The following is a 21,171-nucleotide window of genomic DNA, read 5'->3' on the forward strand; positions in this document are numbered from 1 at the left end:
TCTTCCTCATGCGAGCTGTTTCAACGTTGGCAGGCCTGGCAGCCGCTGTGCCGCTGGTTGCGTCTGCAGCTATTCAGTCAAGATCAGCTGGCTCTGACCTCCCCGTCGTGAACACCACTCTGGGATATGTGCGGGGCACATACTCCCCCTTCCGTGGTGGTGACACTGCCGTCGTCTACAGAGGTATTCCGTTCGCTGCTCCCCCAACCGGTGAAAACCGCTGGAAGGAGCCCCAGTCACCCCAGCCCTGGTCTGGAGTCTTAAATGCAACGGAATTCGGTCCTCAATGCGCCCAGTCCTCCAGCAGTGCGGGCATCTTCGATAGCGGGAAGAAGAGTACCAGCGAGGACTGTCTTTACCTGAACATTTGGACCCCCAACTACAACGACACCTCCGATATCACCTCCAAGAACCTGCCGGTATACTTCTGGATCTACGGCGGTCGCTTCGTGGCTGGTTCAGGCGACGTCCTGACCTACGATGGTACTGGTCTCGCCGCCAAGGACATCATCGTTGTCACCATCAACTATCGGTTGGGTCCCTTCGGCTTCCTCGCCCACCCCGAACTGTCTGCCGAGTCCGGCCACAACAGCTCCGGTAACTATGGTATCCTCGACCAGCAAGCCGCTCTTCGCTGGGTTCACGAGAACATCGCCAACTTCGGCGGTAATGCCAGCCAGATCACTGTTGGCGGTCAATCCGCCGGCTCAGCTAGCGCTTTGGACAGCATGTGGAGCCCACTGAACGAGGGCCTCGTTGCCGGTGTCATCGCTGAGAGCGGTGCTCGCGGCCCCCACGACCCCATGACCGGCAGTGCTGCCACCAGCCACCGTAGCAAGGTGGCCGCCGAAGCCCAGGGTGTCGAGTTCCTCAAGGAGCTGAACGTCACCTCCATCAAGGAACTGCGCACCACTGTCTCCATGGAGACCCTGCTCGAATACGACTCCCTCAGCGATACTATCTTCGAGGGCACTCAGTTCGCCAACGCCTCCGCCTTCTTCATGGAACCCCCCATGTGGCGTCCCAACATCGACGGCTACGTCTTGCCCCACGACTACACCCAGTCCCTCCTTCTCAACGCCCACGCCGACGTGCCCATCCTCACCGGAAACAACAAGGATGAGTCCGGCGCTGAGACCGACCCAGGTCTTACTGCCTCCACCTACAACACTCTCTACCACGAAGTCTTCCAGAACTTCTCCGAGGAATTCTTCAAGCTCTACCCTGGTGACTCCACCTCCCAGGCCAACAACAACTCCAACGCTCTCTACCGTGACATGAGCCGTATCGGCACCTGGCAGTGGGCTCTCGATTGGGCCAAAGGTGGTGCCAAGAGCCCTGTCTACACTTACTACTTCACCCGCTACCCGGCCGAGAACCGTGACGAGGGCGCCTACCACGGCTCCGAACTCTGGTACACCTTCAACAACATCCCCTACTCCGACTACTCTAACGTTACTTGGTACCCCTATGACTATGTGGTTGAGGAGAAAATGTCCAACTATTGGGCTAACTTCATCCGCACTGGTAACCCCAACGGCGAAGGCCTCCCTCATTTCCCGCCTAGCACCGAGACCAAGCAGACTATGTGGTTGGGTGACTCTTGGGGTGCGGGTCCTATTTCTGCTAGCGAGGAGCGCATCGAATTCATCAAGAGCTGGTTTGCTACCTTGCCGGAGTGGTAGCTTAGTGTGCCACACTGTTGTACAGAATCGCTGTTCATTTATCAATTCCCTCATCATGCCTGAAGCATGCGATGTATCATAGTTATTTTTCATTCTTTCTCTCGTTTGCCACCAGTGTATAACTGTTACTTCGCTCACTAGTAGTACTTTACTTTGTTGAATAAATCCTGTGTATAGTTGCATTGCAAACCTTCATCCGGACATTCTGTTTCCGCACTGGTGTATAGTGATACCAGTTTAGTGCTGTCTTCAGTACAGTTATTCAGGTAATCTAGCCACAGAATAAATGCTAGTTAATATTGCTGTTTGCTCTTACTACTGCTACCGATGATAATGACAGGCGCACATAAGTACGGTATGGATCTCTTTCGTCTGGCGATATAAGTATCGTCACGGGTAGATAGGCGAATTATTTTTTTTATCCCCTCTTTATCCCCTCTTCCAGAAGATACTAAACGTATTCATATAACATTATGGGTAGATAGTATACGAAATAGGCGGGACCCCTGGTCATGCTAAACGAATACATTTGTGGATATCAATTCCAATAAGCTATGCCATACAAACTAGAAACTAGATGCTAGTCTAATGGATTCTCAAAATAGAAAGAAATGGGGGGAAGATAAAACAGAACGAGATTATCGCCCTTTCGAGTTAAGACCGAAAACTACATAGACCAGGGTATCAAGATCATTTCCAAAGGCAAACCCCTCCTGTAAAAGTCGGAGAACGAAACTCGACGAAAGAGAAAAGCTAGACTCCCCGAACAAACCGTGCAGCTGCCTCTATCATCTCCTCCTGCTCCTCCTGCCACCCAAGGATATGTCCCATCATATAAATATCATGCGGCAACCCCGGAACCTCCAGATACTCGACAATATTGCCTGGAACAGCGCCCATCGCATCCGCAAACCCCCTAACGCTATCACACAACACCTCCGCACCCCCAACCTGGGCAAAGATGGGAACAGGCGTCGCAAACGGATGCAACGCCGGTGATAGGTACGGATCATCCAGACGCACCGACTCCGGCGGGGCAAAAGCACGCGCACCCCACGCGGCCATCTTCCCTTCACAGTAGTCAGTCCGCAGGTTCCGATGGGCGTTCATAGCCTGCGAATCGCCCTCGAAGCTGTACTCAACTGAGGGCGAAAACAGCAGACACGCCCGGGGCGGTGGCAGCTCTGCAAGCTCATGGCCGCTCTCCTGCTGGAACGAGGCGAGGTGACGCAATAGAGCCATGGCCATGGTAGCTCCGGATGAGTCGCCCGCGAGCACGATACGGGATGGCGAGATGTTCAGTTCTCGAACGAGATAGAGATATGAGGTCACGGCGTCTTGCATGGGCCCCGGGTATGGGGTGGGATTGTTGCCACCTGCTAGCCGGTACTGCACCCATAGCGACCGGGTGCCTGTACCCAGCTTCTCGTTGAGCAGGTCGGCTGTGAAGCCGGAGTCATCGGGCCGGCCAGTTAGCCATAGGAAGGCGCTGCCGTGGAATGATAAGACGACTAGGCTCTTCTCGTCATCTACTTCTTGCTCTTGATCATCATTGTCGATGTCGATGAATGGTGGCAATGACTTCGATGGTGGTGAGGGATACCAAGTCCCGCCGATCGTTTCGGGTTTGATGGTGTCGCTTGCGAAAGCACCGCGATACGAGTCTTCCGGGGCTGGCTTCATGAGAACCCATTGGCTGCCCAGCTTGTCTGACTCCAGGCTCAGGGACTGGGCGTAGCCGAGTTCGCGGATGATGGTCATGGCTAGCTTCATGAGGCGGGTGGTGAATGCTTGGCGATATGTCCATTCCGGACTCTGCCGGAATGAGGGTATTGTGTAGTAGATGCCAAGGACAAGAGACACTAGTGAGACACGTATCACCGATATAAGCAGCCAAATGATCCAGCCCGGCTGTCGAGTCCGCCAGTCGCTGGGTATAGCGTCGTTCTCGGCCAACACGCGCGCCATGGTCAACGCTTTCTGCTTTCTAAAAGAGTTAGATAGTACTAGCCGGTTAATATCTCGACGAGGGATGACAGAGGTGGCTTGTTGGTGATATAAGAATAGGCAGCCTCGCTGTGATCCCCCGTCTTAGGCAGCCCGTGCGGCAATCTGGCACAGGGCTGATTGGCTGCCTTACCGCGTGGAGCATGAGCACTCGGTTGTCCAATCGGAGCACAGCCGAATAGTTACTTAAGGCCTCAGGCAACTCTTTGTGCCCCCACCCTCGGTTTGGATGGCACATGACTCTTCTATCACAGTCTCAATATGTTCGTAAATATACTGACGATGGTATCATTCTTGTCCGCTTCTCATATGTCTCTAATGCTCCGGAGCACCATTTCCAAAGAGTGTATATTTGGCTCATTGACTATCTTTACGGTCAAGTTGACTTGAATAGTTGGAAAGCTTCTGCTATCTATGGCTGCAATGTAAAGTCATGGTCATGCCGGCCCTTCAAATAGTCATAGTCCTCGTCCACCCACTCAACGCACGGCACTAGATGACCCCAGTCCACCTTTCCCTGTAAGCTCCGAGGTAACACGACCTTTAAGTCTGTACGGTACCACGCCGGGAAATGAATTGTCACGAGCATAACACGCGGGTCATCCGTGCGGTTCGGCATGCCTGCATGCCACAGCCGGAAATCCCGAATAATAATCGCTCCCTTGGGTAGCGATGGCTGCACTGGGGGAGAAACCTTGCGCCGTGCTTCAACAATCTCCGGGATCACACCGCTGTCGTCACTGTCTCGAGGATCGGCGTCCCGGTGGCTACCAGGCCAGAGCTCAGTAGCGCCATTTTCCGGAGAGGTCGCCACCAGGTTTATATTGATACATAGTCCAAAAGGCATCTTGGGGAAGTCAAAGTGCACGTCTACATGCACCGGTTGTCGGTCCTCAGCTTTGAAGGCCGTGTTGGCGCTATAGAAACGCAGGTGTGGGTTGGGTCCCAGCATGCATTCGGTGATGGCAGTTGCCCAGGGGTTTGCAATAACGTCCTCAAACATATACCTCGAGTCGACAACAGGCTCTTGCTGGATGTTTCCGGTACGAGAGCCAAAGTTGCGGTGGGTTTGTGGATTGGCATACAGGGTCTTGGCCTCGGGGACCATGCGCTCGTTCAGCTTATCGAGATGAGTAGGGTCAACGCCGTTAGTAATGACGCATACGCCATCCCGATGGAGACCCTCAAGAGCTGCTTGAAGGTTATGAGAAGAGAGAGTCTTAGTAGCGCGTTCCTCGTCCGAGAGTGTAATTTGAACCAGCTGCGGGGTTGTCATGGTGGCGTTCTCCATTGGGATTGTGGCAATGAGACAGAGAAAAAGATGGTCAAGCAATCGAGGGAATTTACTGTACTACTCCCGGAAGCGAGAGGGGTCATCTATATAGCTGGTAAAGCAAGAATACAGCTGGATGAACGCACTGATAAGCAACTCCTCCCGACTAACTTAATGCGCCTTCCCAGTTGGGAATGGCCGGGGGTGGCGGCAGGTGGCCCAACCAATCGCTGGCCTGGGGTTTACCGTCGGCTGCTTGGACCTTCCTTTCTTCCTTCATCCTTCTTCGTCCTGATAGTCAGGAGGACTCCAGTTGGCACTTAACTCGTTATCGGCCGTGCTCCTCCTCCTCATGGTGTTTGGACCCTGCAGGTCTATGAACTCAAGATATAGCAATCCGATAAACCACAGCAAGGCTTAAGTATAAAGTAGAGGCTTGCGTCCAGAGTGGGCGTGACCGATTCCCTTAGCGAGAAACCTGGTTTGATTCTTTTATTGTATCGTTGATTCTAATCTAGTCATGTCTTTAGAGGGAGATAGAAAAAATTTAGGGGCTCCGGATGATGAGGTCGTCAAACAGTTACCTAGTAACGTTGAAGAGACTGGGATTGAACAGACCAATGATGCAGAAAGGTCCCTGGCTCACGCCAGATTCGAGCATAGCCTAGGATTCTGGAAGGCGTGTCAGTTCTACCGTCCAGCCCTGTTCTGGTCTTGCTTCGTCAACCTAGCAGTCATTCTGTGTGGCTTTGATGGCGCCTTGATTGGGAGTCTGGTGGGGTTGACCCCATTTGTTCGCACATATGGCAGATGGGTGGACGGGCAATATGCGGTTGCTCCCTCTTGGCTATCTGCCTTCAATTATGCGTCATACGTGGGCAGTGTGCCTGGCTCGCTGGTGGCAGGCATCGCCTACGACAAGTATGGTCCGCGCATGACCCTCGCTGCGGCTTCGATCGGCTCGATCGGGTCCATCTTCTTTCAATTCTTTAGTGAAGGCCCAGCTCTTCTCTTCGTTGGCGAGCTACTTAACGGATTCATCACAGGTGTCTACCCTGTCCTCGCCAATGCTTATGTTAGTGAAGTTGCACCTGTTGCTGCTCGCGGTGTCCTTGCTGCCGTCATAAACCTGTCCTATGTCATTGGTCAACTAGTGGCATCAGGACTGCTCAAGGGCACCAGTACGATGGATAGCAAGTGGGCCTATAAGATCCCATTCGCCTCACAATGGGCTCTACCTGTCTTCATCCTTTCGCTCATATACTTCTGCCCAACTCCTCCATACTGGCTCTGCAAGAAAGGCCGACCAGAGCAAGCGCGGAAATCCATTCAGCGTCTGACGACATCCGCAGTTGATGTGGACGCGTACCTCGCTCACATCCAAGAGACACTCCGCTTAGAGGAAAGCTCTAGGACCAAGGCCAGCATTACCGACTGCTTTCGCGGTACAAACCTACGGCGCACTATTATCTCCTGTCAGGCTTTCAACATCCAAGCCCTCTGTGGTAATATCTTATTCATAAACTATGCCGTTTACTTCTTTGAAATTGCTGGTCTAGATACGTCGGACGCTTTCTCAATGAACGTGGGCCTGACATGCATGGGCTTCGTTGGGACGCTAGCCTCCTACATTCTCATCTCATACGCCGGTCGGCGTACCATCTATCTGTGGGGCTCTACCGTGATCGCCTTGCTACTCCTTCTCGTCGGGATTTTGGCTGCAGTGCCCCAACACAATTCAGGGCCTGCATGGGCCATGTCCGCCCTCATGGTGATATGCAACCTCATCTACGACATGTCGGTGGGACCATTGTGCTTCACCGTCATGTCCGAGGTTTCTGCCGTTAACCTGAGAGGTGTCACTATAGCCCTGTCCAATGTCACTGTTGTGGTATGGTCTGTCATATTTGCTGTCGCCATTCCCTATGCACTGGACACTACCGGCTCCAACTGGGGCGGCAAACTGGGATTCCTATTTGCTGGCATCGGTGTCTTGGACACACTTTGGTGTTACTTCTTTCTGCCAGAGACTAAAGGCCGAACGTTTGAGGAGCTGGATTTCATGTTTCAGCAGAAGCTACCCACGCGTCAATTTGGCAAGTATCAGTTTACGGAAACACAGCAGGTAGCGCCAGAGGCTTAGCCTGTTGCTGCAACACAGGCCAGAGAATTATTATTACAAGGCAAGCTTTTGTCTAATATTTGTGCATATTTGGATCTTGATTCTATGTCTCCTTGGTTCATCCATTGACTAGCCGTCTCTTGTGGAGTAATCATAGTTGAGTCAATAATTCTAGCTTTTTCTCGGTTACACTTGGTCTATCTTCGCCGCTGAACTATTCGTTATCATTTTAAAGGAACAGGGAATATCTTGGTTCACGTGCTGCAAAAGTGCCCGGTACAATGCGCGCCCACGAATGAGCTTCATGTACCTGTATCGTTTTATATTTTCTACTTCACCCAGTAAACTGTTCAAGAGAAACGTAAGGAGAGCATCAGCCAGTCATTTATCAGCTTGAACTACCATCTGGCAAGGGTTCCTCAAAATACTTGGTAGGGCTTCCACATCCCATGTTATCAATAAAGTGGCAGATCCTGTAAAGAATGAAAGCCCGGCACAGTTACCTTGAGCGGGTATAGGTTGCTCATGACGAGTCGTTTGGACATACTGTACTTAATGATAGCTGATGATAAAGTTCTGTGCAACTTTTGCCTCCCTCTATCCGTGTGATTCAAGACTTGTCAATGAGCAACCTGCTTCTTCTACTAGACCAGGAAATGTGTGGTTGTCGTAAACTGACGTTTAGTTCAATCAGACCCAGCTGTTTGTTGTCATGTGTTAATCTCTTTGGTCTATTTAGCACTAACTTTCCCGCTCATTCAACAAGCGGGTCCCATAGCTCAGTTGGTTAGAGCGTGACGCTAATAACGTCAAAGTCGAGGGTTCGAGCCCCTCTGGGACCATCTTTTTGCTATTTTACTTTCCTTCTCCCCTATAACTAACGTCTTTGAGTTGTGCTTTTTTAAATCATGCTGCACATCTTTTCTAGATAGCAAAACCAAATGAATCTTTGTGGCCATTATCCAGCGGTGGTCTGAACGGACCGCGATCCACAATAGCCACCACATCTCCTCGTTCGTTCAGAAACCGGCTTCTTCATGCAATGCAGGCTTGAACATCCTTTTAGTGGTCGAGGCAAGGAGAGGGAGATAATTCAGAAATATGTTAGAAATATGCTCACTCCCAGTATCAGCCGCCTATTGGTATCAGTTTTGAATCGAATTTTCCAGAAATTCATATAAGCGCAGTATAGTGCGAGAGAGCTACAACCTAAGTGAGGGAAAAGGTATAAATGTGATAATTTTATTGGACAGTAATGCTTAGTTCCTTTCCTGTAGAGTATTGGTTATTTGGTCATTATGGCCTATGTTAATTACGAACTGCAGCAGTGTGGGGCGGTAAGAGACAACCTCTGTTATGATGCTACGCAGGGATTGTATCGATATCACCCTCCTAAATCATAATGCCCAGGTCATTATCTATTCATCGATTGCCTGTGGTCTGCCTACGCGAGTAACATTGGTCATAGACAATCAGAGACTGATCCACCCATCACTGGGAATAGGTAGCAGGGAGGCGAGTGTCTGCGGATCACAAATAATACCATTGGTCCACAAATTATACATTGATGAGACGGCCAGGATAATTACTGAAGTTGAAGGTACATAAATATGCATGAAGGGTTGAACAAATATCTTTTTCAAGCCTCGGAGTGGGAGGCTGAGGCCTAGTATTTTATATTCGTATGCCAGCTGTCCATGGCTGGGGTGGCTGCTTGGGTCGCTAGGTCATGCAATTGACATAAAAATGGTCAAACTGCCATCATAGTGGGGAAATATATACTATACCATGCACTACCGGTTGGACATGGCAATTGAAAGTCCAGTCTGGAGTCACCCGTAGACTTTACTGCACGCAATGGTTGCTTAGTATGACTCGCTTTAGCATGACGTAGGTACAATAAAAAAAAGAGAGAAGATTAAATACAATAAAGGTCAAGCTAATTCTTGATTTATTCAATGGGTTACCTCGCGTCAATTGGTGGAACAGGATGGAGAGACGGACACGTATAGAAGTTGAAAAAACAAAAAGATGGTCCCAGAGGGGCTCGAACCCTCGACTTTGACGTTATTAGCGTCACGCTCTAACCAACTGAGCTATGGGACCCGCTTATTGGAAGATTCGTTTTGTAACGGATATCTGAATCCAAAAGCAAACCTGGGTCACTGTTCCTGGTTCTTACATGGTGTCAACAGCATGCTGTACACAGTTCGCTGGCTCTACCATCTAACTTAAGATCATAGAATTCATGATTTCTGGGCTTATTGTCCTACTGTTGTTGTATTTAATTCTGGCACTAGTACTTTGGCGTAATTCAATATTAATAGATCGTAGAGGATCATGTTGCGCTTGGGCGAACGGCTACGTGTGGGACACATTGAAATATATATATATTCAGGAGACGGGTGGTACAGTTAGACTTCTTGCCTGTGCCTCGACGGGTCGTAACCCGGATAAAAGAGAGAGGCTATTTTGAAAAGACCTGCAGGTTATTGATGGTACAGTTGTCGCGTTTCTCATTATCCTGCTGGCATAGGCGACATGGCTGGAGTACAAAGCCCGTCACGTTATGTGGCCAGAAAGGATGCATCGATAGCCTCTCACAGAAGACCACTAGGCGCTATAAACAGACATCATATGTCACTATGACATGAAGAACAACCCAGCATAACTTCCTCTCCGAAGAGGTTGGTTGTAACCTCTGACCTCGCTCGGATTCGGTCCAAGTCATACGTCCCTCATTTGGGCTTTACCTGGCTCAGCCTTCCAGCAAGTCTCTCGCATTGCCTGCTAAGCACTAGAGGGCATAGCTCCAACAGCCACAATCTGTTGTTAACTCCACAGAGAAGAATCCAAGCCACTGACCCAATGACTGTATACTGTCTCACGAAAGGTAACATTCCGCGATGGGCTGGGCCCATTCCAATTGTACCGCAAATGGTTGTCAGTCAGCATCACAGCTGAGACATCCATGCAAACGGCTGATCACAGCTGTAATAGCCAAAGCTACGACCATGAAACTTATGGGCCCAGCCAGAAAGGAAGTGGTGTGGGTAAGTAAGTCAACCTCTTTTACGTCCTTCGGCCAGACCCATCTGGTAACGTGTCTGACATATGTCATGTCTCAAGTGGACCATGGAACGAGGGCTACCGGAACCCCTGAATACCTTGCTTGAACTCTAATGCAGTGTCTTCTCTTTTCTCTTCTCTTCTTTCCTTTCTTTCATGCAAGCATTACCAAGACTTACAACGGTAAGCGTGGAGGAACATGGATGAAACTTAACCATGTACCAAAACTCCAGGCCAAATTACCACTTAGCTCCGAGTCAAAAAGCTCGCCATGGTGACATCCGCTTACGCCACCGAATGTACTACACAGGAAGTTATACGCAATAGGATTAAATGCGAGTCATGGACTTCAAAAAGGTTACATATGCAACAAATACAATCCGGGTGGAATGACGGAAAAAAGCTCCGGGGCGGCTCCAAAGAATTGAGTTTCTCCCTCCAGTATCTCAAGTCGTATGGTGAATTCTTCTTACCACCATAACCACATTACATGGCCTAGAAAGGACCCATCTACTTCGTTTATTGTGTGGAAATGTGGTAGCCGAGAAAGCCACTAATAGGCAACAGGTGAATTGCTTGTACCAACAAAAGCCGCAGTGGACAAAATTAAGCCCATTATATTAGCAGTAAACCTCAAACCTGAAACGTCTCATCTTGTAGATGTCTGTAGTATTTGTCCTGTATTGGATCCAGACTTGGACTTCAATCCTGCTTCACACTCAGCTTTTCCAACAATAGTCGTAGCATTGGGTTTCCCTCGTTGGTGGCCTTCTCAATCCGGTCAATTTCACAGATGATGGATCTTTCCAGTTGCATCAGGTAGTCACGGCAATGCTGGAATGTTCCACTGGTGTCAAGGTACTCGACAATATGTTGCTTGATCTCCAGGGCTAGCGGTTGCATTCCACTCGCACTGATGACGGTAGGCCGCTGTCGGAAGACGCCATCGATGAGGTCCCTAAATTCTGCATGGTTTGCAACGCAAAGAACAATCGGATAAGAAAATTTGCCCTCGTCGAGGTCTTCACAGAAACCCTTCTGCTCGGTATATAGACCGGAGCGAAGATTCATGTAATCATCACGAATCTGAAAGAACCGCCCAAACAGAAGGGTGAGTCCGTCCATGTTAGCTAGTTCCCCAGCCGCATCTTTTCTTTTCTCGGCCTGCATGAGTCTCAAAAGAAGACGAAACAGCCCCCCGGTTTTGTTGTCGACCATATTCAGATAGTCAGAGGGTGACGGGCATTTGAGCTTGTATTTCCAGTACAGATCCCAACTCTGTCCCAAATACAGGTTCTCCAGTTCCTCGAGCAGGATCTCAACAGCGTTCGGATTGCGGAACTGGCGTGCAACTTGGACGGCCTGGACGAACATGAAATTGGCGCTGTTTATGGCTTGCGAATGGCCGAAGATAGTGTGCGTGGCGGGCTTTCCTCGTCGCTTGGGTGAGTTATCTTCAATGTCGTCTAGAATCAATGACGCATTATGAAGGATATCGACCAGCTGCTCAATTTTGGTTAAGGATACCTCGTTCAACCCAAACCAGTAGTTCAATGCTTCAATCATTCGGGACCGGACCCCCTTTGAGGGCATCGAACAGATGTAATGGATTGGTGCTTGGAGGGCTGTGTTTGCGGGTTTGTACCACAGGTCCTCTGCCTCCTGGTTCCGTTTGCTGCCAACCTAGACTACTTCTCAGCGACCAGTACAAATATAATGTTCAGGAAGTGAAGGTTCAAAACATACCTCTAAGGAACTAGTCCCATTTGCTGCATCTGATTGGAGTTGCCTGGCTCTCTCATGCTCCTTAACACTGAACAGGCTCTCGCATTGTTCAACTATCCTCGAGAGAAGTGCTAATACAGCTTGCACGATGTGCCCGGTATCATGTTGATCCAGTGTCATTTTAGCATTCAGCTGCATAATCTCCGGTCTACTCAGTTCCGGATTCATTTGGGTGCGTGTTAGCTTTGCATCTTCAGATAAAAGACTGCTGATGCCATTGGATTCTTTAGGCTCCTCTTTTCGAGCGCTATAGACTTGGTGAGCATTGCTCTTGTCTATATCCTGCACTTTAATTGAGTGATCGCGCCAGACACGGTGACGGGGAGCGCAGCTGGCCCAATAGTGAGTCCCCGCCACCGTGATCCCCAGCACTTCAACCCATTTCTTCACATGGGAGGGAAGTGATGGGGTTTGGGCATAAATTGCGCTTTTTCGTTCAAGGTACTGCTGCTCCAAATCGACGAGGAGCTGGCGAACCTTGGCTTTTGCCTCATCGATAGAGATGCTCTCGGTCCGACGAACCACTTCTACCACGTTAGTGAGTCGACTCCCGCTGGTTACAGACTCATGGTACTCCCGATCAAAGCTCCAGTAATCATTAGTCCAGATGATTGCCTTGTCAATGGGTTCCATAACGGGCTCGATGAGTTTCTTGTCTTCATCCGACAGTCGCATGGCCATGCCAAACTCCACCATCGGCCAGAATGCCCTGATCTAGTTAGAAACCGAATTGCCTCCAAGTTGAGTAAACTGAAATGGGTGAGGGTAGGTATACCTGATGCCGAAATCATCCCTTCTGTAGGCTTGGTACTCCTCTAAAGAGTTGAATTGAGGTGCCTTGCCCTCCTTCCCCCCTGCAGCGGACAGCCATCCTTTATTATACATGTCAAACATGTACATACCCAGATCACGGTCAATGCGGATCGCCTCAAGTAAGATTTGCGATACTAGCTTCTTCAACTTGGGCGCACGGGTGCTTCGGCTTGACGACGGCTGTTGCCCATGGGGATCAAAGAGGGCACCTAAGTCCCGATGTTCTGCCCTTGCTTGATCCATATCCAATGCCTCGTACACATCTAAATGCAGGGTTAATTACTTGTCCACGCCGGGTTTTAGGGGGTTGGGAGGGGGCCAAAGATAGAGAGCGAGAGTAACCAAAAAAAGAAAAGAAGATAGAAAGAAAGAAAAGAAAGAAGTGCCAGGGTTTGAGATCACTAACCATCATGAAGCATCCCCAAATCTGTCAAGTAGGTCAAAATTGCCAGTCTCTCGGGAGGCACCTCGGGGTAGGCGAAAGCACCCAGGTTTCCCAGCTCACTAATGGAGATAAGGGCTGTCTTTGCCAGGCCATCGTTCACATAATGGTCCCAGTCCCGAAGAGCTCTCTTGGTGGCTTCATCCGCTACATCATTTTGCTTGTTTATGCGGATTGGTAGCGTGGTGAATGATGGTGTTTTCTTGATAGTCTCATCATCTATCGGTCGGGAATATTGCCAGCCCTCCATTGTGTGGGGGAGACTTAGAAGCACCAAGCTTAATTAAGGTTGGTTCAAGGGTGGAGTACCAGCTGTCAACCAAAGCAAGCGAGTATGAAGCCGACTGTTGAGTTGCCGGTTCTCAGGGTTACACAGGGACTTTATAAGTGGGCCTTTTGTTAGACACGGCGCTCCCATGCCTCTCTACAGAAGGCAGGACCAATTCCACATGGAGAGTAAAGGCGTCACTCCATAACCTTGTATAATCTGATTCTGGACTGTTTGCGGCCAGGTTGCAGACCAGCGTGGTAACACCGTGATGTTCAACGAACGTCCGTACGGTTTATGTTTCTATACTTACTACTGGTATGCCCTAGGTTCTCACCAGTAGATGTTGTTAGCATATTCTGGTATAAACTAGCCTGAGATTATAGGGAAGAGATCAACGAGAGCACCATATTGATACTAGAAGCCTAGGGCCGTTCCCGAAGGCAAAACTTGCAAGAGAATGTAGTTCATTGAATATTCCATACACCCAACTACTAGCGAAGTATACAAGTATTCTATCTAATGAGCTTAGGGTTTACGTAGGCGTGGTTGAAAGCAAAACTACCTTCAGGTTGCCATCCAGCGTGGTAACAGAAATCTCCTTCATCCAATCCCACCCCTTATTAACAACGAGCCAGTTCGATACTCTCCTTATCTGCCTCAAGGGTGACATCATGACAGGAGGGATGCGACGGGAAGTTACGCCTCCTATGTAATGTGGAATGGTATATAGAGGCCGCCAGCTTTCTTAGCTTACTGTCTTGTTCGACTCGTTCCGAGCTATTCGTTCCTTGAAGTACAGGATCACACTTTAAGCGCCGAAAAAAGGACTGGTAATCTATGCTACTGCTACCTTAGGTGGGAAGTCAATAATCTAGATTCATCTTCTCGCTCGAACGCTCCGTCGCCTTTCCTTGACTATGTCTGTCGTCAATTTGGTACAGGTTGCCAGTATGACATTTTCACTGGTATGAGACACCCTTTCCCATGATGTACTATCTCATTATTGAACACAGTAAATGACTGATGTAGGGCACGGGAGCCTTGGTGTTGATGCTCATCTACAACTACTTTTTTCACCCTTTGGCGCAAGTTCCTGGTCCTTGGACTGGAGCAGTGTTCCCGGTAAGTCAGCCTCAGAAGCAGCCAGCCCTTAACCTGTTCTGAAGAGAAATGTGTCTTCGTATCCTTCTAGTTCTGGTCAATGAGATCCTTGTACCGCCGGAGACTGAACCCAGATCTGGCCGAACTACACAGACAATATGGTCAGATACAATCCTTCTGTCGTCAGCTCTCGTGCTATAATAGAAGGCCCACTGACGTGCCAGAGGAAAATAAAACGTACAGGCCCTGTTATTCGAGTTGGCCCCAATCAGCTGTCATTCGCGAGCATTGAAGCTCAAAAGATGATCTACAATGCTAAACCGACCCATGGCGGCTCCGATGAGTTATTCGGCAGAGACGGAACCCTGCAGGACGTGATGCTCGTGATAATCCTCAGGGCTCCCAATATCGGTTCGCTCTCGAATAGAGCTGAGCACAAGAAGATGCGTAAACGCTTACTGCCGGGTTTCACATCAAACGCGCTTTTTGAACAGGAATCCCTGCTGCGCCTGCACCTTGACCGCCTCTTACAAAGACTTCAACAAAATGCAGGTGTGATCGACTTGACGGATTACTTTTCCAGATTTCTTTGGGACCTTATTGGGGATCTTTCATTCGGAGAACCTCTAGTTGCAGAGAAGCACGGTGAGTCCGCTTTGTTGACACGTTCAATCGAAAGTGTTCTTTCGCTAAGGCCTTCATCCCCAGACACGCTGCGATCGCTTGTCGATATATACCAAGCGTGTTTTCCTTTGCTGGAAGCTATCACTTATGCTGTTCCACAAGTCGAAGGGCTGCTCAAGTTGGCGTTGCATTTGGTACCGCCAGCTACTTTGCGCGCGGTCTTGCCCATTGCCACATTTCGAGAGTATATGGCCTTCCCTACTCGTTAATATCCGCCCTCCTCTCCTTCCCCTACCCCCTGGTGCTTGTCACTTCAATCATAAGGAGCCTGACTATATCCGTGCACTGATTGAACCGAGCTGAAATACTTCTTCTAGTTGCATTGACCGACAAGATGGCCGATCCGATTTCCTCACACATATCATGGGCCACAAAAGCCGCAACCCCACAGAAGTAGAATTAAGCTATGGCGAATTGCACAGTAACGCCACCGTTCTAATGTAAGTAGTAGCAGTGAAGACCTTTCCCAAGGCCAACAGGCACAGATGAAATTAAATCATATCAACCATATCTCCCAGGATCGCCGGCTTCAAGACGACCGAAACATCCCTATCGGCGTTATTTTACCGACTCTTATCAACCCCAGGAGTGCTCGAGAAACTCCGAAGCGAACTGGCTAGCACCTTCCAGAGCATCGACGACATCACAGGCAAGAAACTGCTATCGCTGCCCTACCTGAATGGATGTATCTTCGAGTCGCTCCGTCTAACGCCTCCAGTGGCGGGCAAATTCGCGTCCCGTCGGTCCCCCGGTGCCATGATTGAAGGCTTCTACGTCCCCATGGGGACGGAGGTATATACGGAGACGTATACCATGCAGCGAAGCCCCAGGTACTGGCATGCCCCGGATGAGTACCGCCCTGAGCGCTGGTTCGAACGTGGTGAGGGCAGTCCGTATGCTAGGGATGTGCATGAGGCATTTAAGCCATTTAGCTCGGGTCCGAGAGCTTGTCTTGGGAGGGAGGTGGCCCTTCAGACCTTGAGGTTGACGACAGCTTTGCTGGCTTATCGCTTTGATTTGAAGATGAAGGATCAACATCGATTTATTTGGGAGAGGGAAGTTGAATCTAGGATGGTGTACTCGGGATATCATGTAAAGGCCGTTGTGCAGGAGCGTGTCTGACTTGACATACTTTGGATTATCTCTGTCTACAATATAGTCCTCTTATCAGTTTAATCTCAGGTCTATTCTGTAATTTGTCAATCAACTAACTATGGGCTATAACTCATCAACTTTAATATAGTACTACTAATTACGAGTTACTGGGAACTACTAGAAAACCTGCCATAACTCCTTTAATATGACTCAAACCATCGGCCCGCTATGTATACAAATGCTATGCTACCAGATCTTACTACACTATGATACATTAGTACCCAATACCCCCATAACTAGAGGCGGTAATGCCTGACTGCTTCTCTTGGCGCAACAAATGGAAGCAACAAACTGATTCAGCAGCAAAGAAAGAGGCGTCTTCGACGGTCTCCATACCACCCCAAAGACCGCACCAGTCACTGCAATGAGGGATTCTACGAGTCTACGGGGTCGTAGCATCCTGCAGCACTTGCAGCGATGCAAGACGATGAGTTTTCGTAACGTTTAATACGTAGTACGCAGTAAACTTATTGTACTAGGCATTATATGAAGTGGATGTTATGTTTGTGCTGGTCCAAATCTATTAAGCCTGCACATCAACCAATATCTTACAATGAGAGTCACGATCATCCACCAGAGCCTGAAAGCCCTTCTCCACGACTTCATCCAGCCTGATTTTCGACGTGACCATTCGCTCAGGTTTTAGCTGACCTAGAACACAATCAGAAAAGCCAATGGGGACAAGAACGAGACCACACAACTCACCGTAACTAAGTGCCCGAATGACCTCGCGAAACGCGCTCTCATCGTACAGTGCTGACCCTGTATAGTTGACCTCGCTATACATCAATTCGTTGACTCGAATGGCTGGCCGTTTCTCCCACACGGCAATGTTTACTATCGTTCCGTGCGTTCGACATGCCGCAATGGCTCCATTCAGAGCTACCTCCACGCCAGCCGTATCAAAGACAACATCCGCTCCTACGCCATCGGTCAACTCGCGAACCTTTGCGGCAACGTCTACCTCTCGCGGATCCAGGATATGTGTTGCCCCGTAATTAGAAGCAAACCGCTTCCTGTTCTCCGTCAACTCCGCCACCATGATATTCTTTGCCCCCTGTAGCTCGAGCACCTGGATGATTCCAATTCCGACTGGTCCGCCCCCTAGTACCAAGACGTTGTCATTTGGCTTGAAGGGCGATATGTTTACGGCGTGCCAGGCTACTGCCAACAGTTCGACCAATGCTGCTGCTTCGAGGGATACGTTGTCGGGGATCGTATAGAAATGTTCTGCGGGTGCTACGATGTACTTTGCTAACCCACCACCGTAGCCTACCAAGCTGGTTAGTACATAGGTCTGCATGCCAAATCCTGTACGGATATGGACGTACCCGAGAGCCCGATAAATCCAATCTTCTCGCAACAGTATTCATAGCCCTGCTTGCATGACGTACATTCTCGATCGAAGATGGTCGGTCGCACCACCGCTCGTTGTCCCGGAGAGACATGGGTCACGCCCTCTCCGACTTCTTCGACGATTCCGCTGAATTCGTGCCCGAGTGTAACTGGTAGGCTGGTTCCCGTGATTCCGTGAGGCTCTTCTGGTACCAGAACAGGGCCTCCAGAGTACTCGTGGATGTCTTTCGCGAAAAATTTTAGAAGATTCCGGTACAGAAGTCAATCGCGAACTTACCACTGCCACAGATCCCAACAAACGATGGTCGCATCTATAGTAGATCGGTTAGCGCAGATCATCGCGGTTGCTAGGCGCACGAAGCGCACCTTCACCTGCCCTTTGCCGCATGTCGGTTCTTCAATTTCCTCAACCCTAATGTCGCCGCGACCATGGAAGCGCGCTGCCTTCATGACAGGCGTAGTCTTTAGTGTTGTCCGATATGTATTGACAGAGTCGGTTGCAGTGTTCAACATTGTTGCAAGGGAGAATTATAGCGTCCCATAAAATGATATTGAATATCAAAAACCCTTCAGTTATCAGGAATATAGTTCTAGTGCAGAGCCCAAGGGTCTGAAAGCTTCAATTAGATTTTATATGAAGTGCTAACTGAGGCGAATAGATCCTAGACGTTTTGATGACGTTGATCATGGTCACCCGAGATCATAGATCTATAGTACAATAAGCCGCTCGTCTGGATTAGGTTCAATAGACCATGATGTATTGATAGGCCATTGAATCTGATTGGTTCCATCGCGTCTTGTTCCTTTGACAACCATTACAACATCCACGATGTTGCATTCATTCTGCGCGGCGCCATGCTATTGGCCTGCGAAATATCATAGAGCCCCAACTAGCCATCCCAAGATTTGCTGGGATTCAGTGGCGCTAATTCAGGTTCAAGAATTTGCTAATTGTGGCTCAACGTGCAAGCGACCAACAATCGAAAACGGGGTGGCTTGAGATGGCGTCGGGGAGCGAAGCGCGTCTTCCAGTTTGTGGGGTGCTGGGCAGTGGCGTCATATTTCCCGGCAATCCGACGCATGACACTGAGCAATATCAAGTCCCGCAGCTGTCACACGAAACGGCGCAACCAGGTTGTCCAACCATTGGTGTCCAGCACCTGTCAGCCTAGGGAGATCAGCAGCACTGCGTGCAAGGTTTCTAGAACAAAGGTCGAGGCAATTCTGAGTGGTAGCGATGGGTAATCGCCAACCATCTGCCCCCACTGCCACATAGTACTTTAGTCTGCAAAGGTGCAAGGCTCAAGTGTGGGGAATAGAAACCCGACCAATTAAGCTTCTTCTTCACGCTGTTGCTCAACAAATGCTCGCAAGATGGATTCCAGTCCTTCGTTACGGCGTGCAAGTAGCATCACATCTGCGACATTGACTGTTGAGCGCCCGGCATGCCTAAATAGGAAATTCCGAGCGTTAGCCCGGAACCAAGGTCAAGCATATCCTTATCCAGATCGGCCCTGGACGGTCACGGCCACATCAAATCAGGGTAACCAGGCCCTGCTAATTAGGAACCAGGGCTTACAGATCGTGACTTACTTAGCAAATGACTCCAGATCCTGACTGACCGTCTCTGTTCATCATCCTTAGTCAGCGGCTGGTCACAGTGATCGAGATATGACGAAAGTCCCCATGCAACGAGTGAACGGCATCGAGACTCGTCTGCAAATACTTTCGTGTACAATATGTACCTACCAATTTGGGCCCAGACCATTTCAGTCAAAGCGCCGATGAACTGAGGGGTGGCGTTGACACCAAGCTTAATAGTCTCTTCATCCACGATCTTTCCAATCGACAACCAGAGAGCAGATTTCAAGCGCTGCAAGACGATTTGTTACTATGTGCTATGTATGCCATGGTTGATGTATACTTACCTCTTCAAGGTTGACTTCTTCGTTCTGCTCCATTCTGTATCAAGACTAGCGAGAAACAAGAAGCTTGTGTATGTTGAAATTAATAGAATGCGAAACAAGCTGTTCTACCGTGGCGGTAAGATGGAATATTTCGTTGATGGATTCAGCAGTCTTGGACGCGCGATGCCCGTGTCCCCAGAAGACGCGTTGAACAGACATACAAATGGGAATGGGTTGTGATTGGCTTCTCCGCTCGTCCCGGAGAATCCATAACTCCGAGCGCGGAATGACGCTAGACCCGAACGACCCATTTCCACATTCGGAATTCTTCTCTACTGTCCATCAAGTTCCACGCCTGTTCACCGGACCAGGGAGTTCTCCTTACACTTATCCGTCAGTCTGTCAGGCAAAATAATTGTCTCGCAAGCAACTCATTAGCTTCAACCGGCGAGCTGCCTCCTGAGTCTCCAAGACCCCACAACAACGCTTCCCAACAAAAACATCCACTATCTTCCGGCCCAAGCCGGCGACTTCCCCTCCACGCAACCCAGCAACGTTCGGACACACGGTCACTTATAAGTGAAAAAATAACATACCAATCACAATGGCAACCCGCGATCCAGGCGATATCGCCGCTGATGCTCTCAATGACTTCTTCGGCCAACTTTACACCTTCTGCGAGACTATCTTTACCCGGTTCTTCGGAAACCTCTATGCCTCCTTCGCTGATGTGAGCATCAACCGCTGGACAAAGGTTATTTTGTCTGTGGTTGGCTACATTCTCGTCCGGCCATACATCGAGCGCTTCTTCAAGTACATGCACGACCGAGACCGCAAGAAGCAGATGGAGAAGGAAAAGGCCAAGAAGGATGCCAGGAAGGCTAAGGTGTCAGCTAATGAGCTCCGTGGCGGTGGCGGCGGTGGCAGGGTTCTCGGAGAAGTGGAGAACACGGACGATGAGATTGAAGATGGCGAGGACTTCGCGACGGCGAGCGGCGTGCCTGAGTGGGGAAAGAACGCCCGGAAGAGGCAGAAGAAGTACATGAAGAACCTGGAGAAGGAGGCTGAGAGCCGGACACACAACCTCTCTGAAGAACAGCTTATGGAGCTGCTGGATTGGAGTGAGTCGGAGGATGAGAAGAACGCCGGTAAGAAGGAGTAGGTTGAGTCTTCTTACCTCATCTTGCTTTCTCTCCCTTGTATTTGATAATATGATTTTGGATGGGAAACATATAACTTGGGAGGTTGGGGCCTTTCTGAGGATGTACGACCAACAAGTGTGTGGTTATAATATTTGTAATAAGATAAAGCATCAAGGTGGCGTTTCTGCGCTGCCTTTTAATTTACGACGCCGATACATTGACTCCCAAGTGGCTTTAGACTTTGTAGCTGGCTATGATAGCTGAACAATACCACACGTCTAGATTTCCAGTAACTACTAATATCTGCGATTTTCTTCATCCTGTTGGTAGTATGCCTAAGGCCCTTGGAGTTCCAAGAT

At 49.5% G+C, this 21,171-nt stretch overlaps 8 protein-coding genes and 2 non-coding genes across 10 annotated transcripts; 5 read left to right on the forward strand and 5 right to left on the reverse strand.

Moving 5' to 3' along the window:
- Positions 1-8: 8 nt before the first annotated feature.
- Positions 9-1,821, forward strand: BDQ94DRAFT_179551 (carboxylesterase/lipase family protein; the record flags this gene model as incomplete). The annotated part of the gene is made up of 1 exon (XM_026773412.1): positions 9-1,821. The coding sequence occupies one exon, from the start codon at positions 9-11 to the stop codon at positions 1,683-1,685; it is 1,677 nt and encodes a 558-aa protein (XP_026631439.1). The 3' UTR covers positions 1,686-1,821.
- A 374-nt stretch (positions 1,822-2,195) lies between these two features.
- On the reverse strand, positions 2,196-4,968 carry BDQ94DRAFT_179553 (phytanoyl-CoA dioxygenase family protein; the record flags this gene model as incomplete). Its single annotated transcript, XM_026773413.1, has 3 exons — positions 2,196-3,761; positions 3,826-3,877; positions 4,181-4,968. 3 exons carry the CDS (start codon positions 4,966-4,968, stop codon positions 2,439-2,441), a joined length of 2,163 nt encoding a protein of 720 aa, XP_026631440.1. The 3' UTR covers positions 2,196-2,438.
- Positions 4,969-5,418: 450 nt separating this feature from the next.
- On the forward strand, positions 5,419-7,765 carry BDQ94DRAFT_179557 (maltose permease; the record flags this gene model as incomplete). The annotated part of the gene is made up of 2 exons (XM_026773414.1): positions 5,419-7,065; positions 7,741-7,765. Exons 1-2 carry the CDS (start codon positions 5,486-5,488, stop codon positions 7,763-7,765), a joined length of 1,605 nt encoding a protein of 534 aa, XP_026631441.1. The 5' UTR covers positions 5,419-5,485.
- A 90-nt stretch (positions 7,766-7,855) lies between these two features.
- Positions 7,856-7,929, forward strand: BDQ94DRAFT_t18. Its single transcript has one exon. It is a non-coding gene; the product is annotated as a tRNA-Ile (tRNA).
- A 1,190-nt stretch (positions 7,930-9,119) lies between these two features.
- Positions 9,120-9,193, reverse strand: BDQ94DRAFT_t24. Its single transcript has one exon. It is a non-coding gene; the product is annotated as a tRNA-Ile (tRNA).
- Positions 9,194-10,858: 1,665 nt separating this feature from the next.
- BDQ94DRAFT_165564 (isoprenoid synthase domain-containing protein) lies at positions 10,859-13,446 on the reverse strand (the record flags this gene model as incomplete). Its single annotated transcript, XM_026770345.1, has 4 exons — positions 10,859-11,839; positions 11,903-12,650; positions 12,717-13,017; positions 13,161-13,446. The coding sequence occupies 4 exons, from the start codon at positions 13,444-13,446 to the stop codon at positions 10,859-10,861; spliced, it is 2,316 nt and encodes a 771-aa protein (XP_026631442.1).
- A 1,424-nt stretch (positions 13,447-14,870) lies between these two features.
- On the forward strand, positions 14,871-16,374 carry BDQ94DRAFT_165565 (cytochrome P450; the record flags this gene model as incomplete). Its single annotated transcript, XM_026770346.1, has 4 exons — positions 14,871-15,213; positions 15,277-15,436; positions 15,570-15,692; positions 15,771-16,374. 4 exons carry the CDS (start codon positions 14,871-14,873, stop codon positions 16,372-16,374), a joined length of 1,230 nt encoding a protein of 409 aa, XP_026631443.1.
- Positions 16,375-16,930: 556 nt separating this feature from the next.
- On the reverse strand, positions 16,931-18,276 carry BDQ94DRAFT_165566 (uncharacterized protein; the record flags this gene model as incomplete). Its single annotated transcript, XM_026770347.1, has 5 exons — positions 16,931-17,058; positions 17,113-17,679; positions 17,739-17,987; positions 18,041-18,074; positions 18,130-18,276. The coding sequence occupies 5 exons, from the start codon at positions 18,274-18,276 to the stop codon at positions 16,931-16,933; spliced, it is 1,125 nt and encodes a 374-aa protein (XP_026631444.1).
- Positions 18,277-18,371: 95 nt separating this feature from the next.
- On the reverse strand, positions 18,372-19,869 carry BDQ94DRAFT_133853 (CENP-S family protein). The gene is made up of 4 exons (XM_026764370.1): positions 19,692-19,869; positions 19,513-19,636; positions 19,357-19,390; positions 18,372-19,212 (listed from the first exon to the last, which is right to left on the reverse strand). Exons 1-4 carry the CDS (start codon positions 19,722-19,724, stop codon positions 19,095-19,097), a joined length of 309 nt encoding a protein of 102 aa, XP_026631445.1. The 5' UTR covers positions 19,725-19,869; the 3' UTR covers positions 18,372-19,094.
- Positions 19,870-20,014: 145 nt separating this feature from the next.
- On the forward strand, positions 20,015-21,101 carry BDQ94DRAFT_133855 (uncharacterized protein). The gene has a single exon (XM_026764371.1). The coding sequence runs from the start codon at positions 20,275-20,277 to the stop codon at positions 20,830-20,832; it is 558 nt and encodes a 185-aa protein (XP_026631446.1). The 5' UTR covers positions 20,015-20,274; the 3' UTR covers positions 20,833-21,101.
- Positions 21,102-21,171: the final 70 nt, after the last annotated feature.

Source organism: Aspergillus welwitschiae (assembly GCF_003344945.1).
Source record: "Aspergillus welwitschiae strain CBS 139.54b unplaced genomic scaffold BDQ94scaffold_2, whole genome shotgun sequence".
In the NCBI taxonomy this organism is placed as follows: domain Eukaryota; kingdom Fungi; phylum Ascomycota; class Eurotiomycetes; order Eurotiales; family Aspergillaceae; genus Aspergillus; species Aspergillus welwitschiae.

Bases quoted from the DNA above. Each gene is read 5' to 3' on its own strand.
- BDQ94DRAFT_133853 (XM_026764370.1), bottom strand. From the start codon at position 19,724: ATGGAGCAGAACGAAGAAGTCAACCTTGAAGAG. The intron at 19,637-19,691 runs GTAAGTATACAT...ATCGTCTTGCAG, and splicing joins AAGAAGTCAACCTTGAAGAG to CGCTTGAAATCTGCTCTCTG. The intron at 19,213-19,356 runs GTAAGTCACGAT...TTTCCTATTTAG, and splicing joins GATCTGGAGTCATTTGCTAA to GCATGCCGGGCGCTCAACAG.
- BDQ94DRAFT_133855 (XM_026764371.1), top strand. From the start codon at position 20,275: ATGGCAACCCGCGATCCAGGCGATATCGCCGCTGATGCTCTCAATGAC.